The sequence below is a fragment of the Leopardus geoffroyi genome, chromosome C1 (assembly GCF_018350155.1).
Source record: "Leopardus geoffroyi isolate Oge1 chromosome C1, O.geoffroyi_Oge1_pat1.0, whole genome shotgun sequence".
NCBI lineage: Eukaryota > Metazoa > Chordata > Mammalia > Carnivora > Felidae > Leopardus > Leopardus geoffroyi.
Window position 1 is genome coordinate 2156813 of NC_059328.1, and position 6424 is coordinate 2163236.

Sequence of the window (6424 nt, forward strand, 5' to 3'; positions counted from 1 at the left end):
GTGAGGAATGGTGCTGGCGCTGGAGGTGAGTTTCAGAGGGAGGGCTCCCCCTGGCTGCGAGGGCTGCCGGAGCAGGGCCTGGGATTTGGGAGGACGCAGGGGACCTGGTGTCTCAGAGTGGCTGGGTGCTCCGCCTTGGTCCCCTGGCTCCTCAAGACCCCGCCGTGGGGGCCGAGGTGGGTGGCGCAGGCCCCCGAGGCTCACGGTTCTGGCCGTGCCCGCCCCGCCAGCGGACAGGTGCTGGGCCGCAGGTCCTTCGAGGGCCGCATCTGCGCCTGTCCCGGCCGAGACCGCAAGGCTGACGAGGACCACTACCGCGAGCAGCAGGCCCTGAGCGAGAGTGCAGCCAAGAACGGGGCTGGCAGCAAGCGCGGTGAGTGGCCTGGGCTGGGGCGTGGGGGCCGCCTGGGACTTCCGGGCCGAACGTGCCTCGACGGGCCTGAGCCACGAGGCTGCCGGGGCTCCGGCCCCATCCAGCGTGGGCCCCGCCTTGGGTTTGCCCCTCTTGAATGGGCTACTGGTCTCTGGGCCCATCCCCGCCGCACGCTGGGTGTCAGGGGTCCTGTGGCTTGATCTGCAAGTGGCCTGCCTCCCCTGCCTCCCCTTGCAGCCTTCAAACAGAGCCCCCCGGCCGTCCCCGCCCTGGGCACCAACGTGAAGAAGAGGAGACACGGGGACGAGGATGTGTACTACATGCACGTGAGTGTCCTCCGTCTGTGACGCCCAGGCTGGGGCGGCCGGGGAGGACGCCACGGGCCACCAACTCGTCGCACTTTCTAGTTCTCCGAGAGCGATCGAAGCCCCACGTCTGTTGGGGGTGCAGAGCCCCGGGGAGGGGAGGAATGGTGGGCGCTCACTGGGTCCCGGACCTGCTCCTGGGGAAGGGGGGAGAAGGGGTTCCCGGGAGCCCTGCGGAAGAAGGGGCGCCTCGCTGCACGAGCACCTGTGCAGGGGGTCCCCCGGTGTGTGCTCAGGTGCGGGGCCGAGAGAACTTTGAGATCCTGATGAAGGTCAAGGAGAGCCTGGAGCTGATGGAACTGGTGCCACAGCAGCTGGTGGACGCCTACCGGCAGCAGCAGCAGCAGCTTCAGAGGCCGTGAGTGCGGCGCCCCGAGCCCCGGGCCCCCTGCGCCCCCAGGAACCGGGCCCCCCACCCCCCGGCCCCGGGCCCCTTGCCCCACAACTCCGGACGCCCCTACCACCCCAGCCCCGAGACCCCCCCTACCCCACCAGCCCCGGGCCCCCTACCCCCCCAGCTCCGGGACCCCCCTACCCCCCCAGCCCCGAGACCCCCCTAACCCCTCAGCCCAGAGACCCCCTACCCCACCAGCCCCGGGCCCCCTACACCCCCAGGCACCGGGCCCCCCACCCCCCCGGCCCCGGGCCCCCTGCCCCACAACTCCGGGACGCCCCTACCACCCCAGCCCCGAGACCCCCCTAACCCCTCAGCCCAGGGCCCCCCCTACCCCACCAGCCCCGGGACCCCTACCCCCCCCCAGCCCCAGGCGCCCTGCCCCACTGAGTCCTCACTGGGTCCCAGACCTGCTCCTGGGGAAGGGGGAAGAAGGGGTGCTGGGGAGCCCAGCCCCAGGCGCCCCACCCCACTGGGTCCTCACTGGGTCCCAGGACCCCCTACAACCCCAGCCCCGAGACCCCCCTAACCCCCTAGTCCAGGACACCCCAACCCCCCAGCCTCAAGACCCCCATACCCCCCAGCCCCGAGCCCCCCACCGCACCAGCCCCGGGCCCCCAACCCCCCCGGCCCCGGGCCCCCTACACCCCCAGGCACCGGGCCCCCCACCCCCCCGGCCCCGGGCCCCCTGCCCCCACAACTCCGGGACGCCCCTACCACCCCAGCCCCGAGACCCCCCTAACCCCCTAGCCCAGGAGCCCCCAACCCCCCAGCCCCAAGGCCCCCCTACCCCCCAGCCCCGAGCCCCCCACCCCACCAGCCCCGGGCCCCCCACCCCTCCAGTCCCGGGACCCCCTACCCCCCCAGCTCCGGGACCCCCCTACCCCCCCAGCCCAGGACCCCCCCTACCCCAACAGCCCCGAGCCCCCCACCCCACCAGCCCCGGGCCCCCCACCCCTCCAGCCCCAGGACCCCCTACCCCCCCAGCTCCGGGACCCCCCTAACCCCTCAGCCCAGGGCCCCCCCTACCCCACCAGTCCCGGGACCCCTACCCCCCCCAGCCCCAGGCACCCTGCCCCACTGAGTCCTCACTGGGTCCCAGACCTGCTCCTGGGGAAGGGGGAAGAAGGGGTGCTGGGGGGCCCAGCCCCAGGCGCCCCACCCCACTGGGTCCTCACTGGGTCCCAGGACCCCCTACCCCCCCAGCCCCGGCCCCCACCGCACCCCCCTGCCGGCCAACACCTGGTGGGAAGTATGGGGCCACTTCCACCCGCCAGGACGGGCATCCAGCTCCCCTGCTTGGTGCCCCCCTCCTCCTGGAAGCCTCCCGCGCTCGTGCTCAGTGGCCATCTGGGCTATCCCTCCACCTCTCCCGCAGGGGGGCCTAAGTGGCCGCTGACAGGAAGGGGAGGAGGGCAGGTCAGAGCACGGCCGACCCCGCTGGCTGACTCTGGTGGCAGGAGCCGGCTCTCCCTCCCTCCCACCCCAGGCCAGGTCCCGGGGGACGGCCAGAGGCCGGGTGTGGCCCAGGTGTGGGTGGGAGTGCCGGGCGGGAAGGGAGGCCCCCAGCAGCCCGGGGCATCATGTGGAGGTGAGCACAGCAGGACGTGGCCGCCTGGGCCTCTCACCAAGAGCTGTCGCTGTCTAAGCAGGAGCCACCTGCAGCCGGCGTCCTACGGGCCCGTTCTCTCGCCCATGAACAAAGCGCACGGGGGTGTCAACAAACTGCCGTCCGTCAACCAGCTGGTGGGCCAGCCTCCCCCGCACAGCTCGGCGGCCGGGCCCAACCTGGGGCCCGTGGGTGAGTGGCCCGGGCCGTGGGGGCGCAGAGCGGGCCGGGGAGGCACACGGCAGGGGGTCTAGCTCGAGACTCTTCTGCACAGCTCAGGGCTCTCGAGGGCAGCCCCCCGCCAGCAGCCCCTGCCCACGGGCAGGGGGCACAGCCACGGACAGCCCCCCGTGTCCATCGCCCACCTCAGGGAGGTCCCGGTCATGCAGAGCGTTGCGGGGGGCGGCCCGGCCCAGCTGGCTCTGACTGTCCCACTTGCCCAGGCCCCGGGATCCTCAACAACCACAGCCACGCCCTGCCAGCCAACGGCGAGATGAACAGCGGCCACGGCGCCCAGTCCATGGTCTCGGGGTCCCACTGCACCCCACCCCCCTACCACGCCGACCCCAGCCTGGTCAGGTACGTGGGCTGCTGCCGGACCCTGCCTCGAACCCACTGACCTCAGCCCCTCGTGGCCGCCGGCCAGCTTGGCCCCCAGCCCTGCGGGCAGTCCCTGCCTGCTGTCCTGTGCGTCCTCACATCCACTCTGCCACCACGAGGACAGACACGGGTGGAGGAGAGGTCAGGAGTGAGAGTCTAGCAGGTGCCGGGGGAAGCACAGACACAGACACAGGGTTCCGTGGAGGCTGAGCCCCGGGGTGAGCACCTCGCCCGCGCCGGGCTCCCAGCCAGACAGAGCGGCCGCGGGCTTGGAAGTTACTGCCGCTTTATTTCCCATGTCGTCTCTGCAGTTTTTTAACAGGATTGGGGTGTCCAAACTGCATCGAGTATTTCACCTCCCAAGGCTTACAGAACATTTACCACCTGCAGAATCTGACCATAGAGGTAGGAGCCCCGCCCGCGGACCCAGAGGCCAGGGCCCTGTGCCAGGGCAGAGCGGTTCTCCGCTCTGTAGGCCACTCTTTCCTGCTCTTGCTGAGGGAGGGAGGCGGGGGGGGGGGGGGGGGGGGGGAGGGCGGAATCTGGAAAACCCTTGTTCCCACGACTGAGCTCAACCAACTCCCTCTCGTCCGGCTTCCTATGGAGTCAGCTCTGGTGAGAGAGTCGTGGGTGAGCTGAGCTGCTCAGGCAGTGTCTGGACGGGACGCCCGCCCGGGGCCCCTGGCAGCGGGCCGCTCACTTGGACTTGGCTGTGAAGCTGCTCTCACGCACCCAGCGGCCCGGCTGCCTTTGATTTGGGGGACAGGCTATTTCCAACTCTCCAGAGTTGTGAAGGTCAAGGCCGGAAGGGTCTTGGAGCTGTCGCGTCTCAGTGCCACTTACTGGGGGAGAAACTGAGGCCCAAAGAAGACAAGTCACACCCGCGCGTCCTGGGTTCAGATTGTGCCAGGCTACAAGCATCCTGGGCACCGTGGCCAAACAGCCGTGGCTCACCTCTGGGTCGGAGGACAGTGCCAGCACTGAGCCCCTCCTAAACCACGGAAGCCCGCACCTGCTCGCAGCCTAGGGCCGCCTTGAGCTGTAATGTACCGTTAGCCAAGGGACGCGCAGGCCTCAAGAGCCCAGAGAGGCAGAGGCCACAGGGGACACTCCAGCCCGGGAGCCCCCGCCCCCTCCCCCCCTCCCTGCCTGCCGTTCTGTTCCCACCCAGGGCCCCAGGCCAGAGGGGCGCAGTTTGCCCGAGGCGCTGGGGCCACTCGCTCAGCCGTGACCACGTGCTGTGTCCACCGCTGCCCTCCCCCTCCCCCATCCCCACTGACCCCTGCTGGCCCAGCTCAGTGCATGTTAACCCCCGTCCCCGTGTGACCCGCCTGCCTGGCTGGTGCGGGGAGGCCCCAGGGGCTTGATGGTCGGCTCCGGTCCCGCAGGGGCCGGCAGCCCCCAGGGCGTGCAGTGGAGGCGTCGCAGAGCCCAGGAATGACTTCACCCCTGCACGGGGGCGCGCGCGCGCGCGCCGCTTCTTAGCTCCCCGGTCACCTGGCAAATGCGGCGCCGGCGGCTCCGCTGTCCCACCGCCAGGTCCCGGAAGGGCGCCTCCGGGGCGGGGCGGGGGCGGGGCCCTAACGGCGGCTCTTGCAGGACCTCGGGGCCCTGAAGATCCCGGACCAGTACCGGATGACCATCTGGAGGGGCCTGCAGGACCTGAAGCAGAGCCACGACTACGGCGCCCAGCAGCTGATCCGCTCCAGCAGCAACGCGTCCGCCATCGCCGTGGGCAGCTCCGGGGAGCTGCAGCGGCAGCGGGTCATGGAGGCCGTGCACTTCCGCGTGCGCCACACCATCACCATCCCCAACCGCGGGGGCCCGGGGCCCGACGAGTGGGCGGACTTCGGCTTCGACCTCCCGGACTGCAAGTCCCGGAAACAGTCCATCAAAGAGGAGTTCACGGAGAGCGAGATCAACTGAGGGGCCGGGAGGGCGCGGCGGGGTCCCCGGGCAGCCTCGCGCGGTCTCCTCTTCCTCGTTTTCACAAACTGCCTCCGGAGGCAGGACCAGCAGGCTGTGCCGGGGGAGGGGGAGGGGCGAGGTCCACCCCGCGGCTCCCGGACAGCGGCTGGCGCGTCTGGACGCGATCTGGGCGGGGGAGGGTCGGCCCCCGGAGCCAGCGCCTTCCCCACCTGCCCCGTCCGTGCGTCCTGCTCCGGGCTCTGCGGCTCCCAAGCGAGATGCTCCGGGGACACAAGGATCGCCTCCGCTGACGGACTGCCAAAAAGTATTTTTCGATGTCTTTTGTTTCCTGGCAAGGAGCGGCCCCGTGATTGTGACCTAAAACACGTTTATTTTGGGGTCAGCGCTCCAGACCCTGTCTCTGCTGAGGCCGGGTCCCTCTGCTGGACTTGAGGGTCCGTCTACCCCTCACACTTCAAACCCACTGCTACCTTCCACTTCCCGCCCCAAAATTTCCCGGAATTTCCCGGAATTTCCCCGGACTTGGAGCCGACTGGGGAGGAGGGCGTCTCTCCTTGGAGGCAAGGAAACTTCTGGTCAGTGGCCACCAGCCAACACCCGAGCCAACACCACCGGCCACGGCCAGAGCTCTCCAGTGAGCTCCTCCGCACAGACACGGACAGCATGCTCCTTAGACTACTGGAAATTGTCAATATTTGATAAAAAGATACCCTTTGTACTTGGTGGGTCAGCTTTTTTTTTTTTCTTTCATTCCTAACATTCCCTTCAGGGTTCAACCTGGCGGGCATTCCTGGCATCCCCGGGTCTGTCTAAACAAGCTGGACTAAGAAAGCACAGGGCAAGCCAGGCAGGGGCCGGCGGCTGGACAGGAGTCGAGGAACGGGGCAGGTCCGGTCACTGTTTGGCTGGGAGGCTCTCCACTTGGGACACTTCCAGTCTGGTGGCTACTGTGGCTAGTTGGGGGTAGGGCTGTGGGTTGCCTTTCTCGGGGAGAGCCCCTCCAGCGGGGAGGGAGCAGTTGGCAGGAAGGTGCACCTGTCGGGGGCTTGCAGGGAGGCGGGGGCAGGGATGAGGCCGGTTTCATTTGTAAGGAACCTCCTGAGCCTTTGTGGCCAGAACCCTGACAGACCCAGCTCACTGCCCAGGGCAGGAGA

The 6424-nt window shown here is 69.4% G+C and overlaps 1 protein-coding gene across 6 annotated transcripts in view; it reads left to right on the top strand.

Annotated features, from left to right (window-relative positions):
* TP73 (tumor protein p73) overlaps positions 1-5988 on the top strand; it is a 61354-nt gene extending 55366 nt beyond the window's left edge. For all 6 annotated transcript variants that reach the window (XM_045475394.1, XM_045475393.1, XM_045475395.1 and 3 more), the window contains 7 exons: positions 231-373; positions 611-699; positions 975-1096; positions 2785-2933; positions 3185-3320; positions 3653-3746; positions 4941-5988. In XM_045475394.1, coding sequence (XP_045331350.1) covers positions 231-373; positions 611-699; positions 975-1096; positions 2785-2933; positions 3185-3320; positions 3653-3746; positions 4941-5267 — 1060 coding nt within the window. In that variant the 3' untranslated portion in view covers positions 5268-5988. The remainder of the gene's footprint in view (positions 1-230; positions 374-610; positions 700-974; positions 1097-2784; positions 2934-3184; positions 3321-3652; positions 3747-4940) is intronic.
* Positions 5989-6424: the final 436 nt, after the last annotated feature.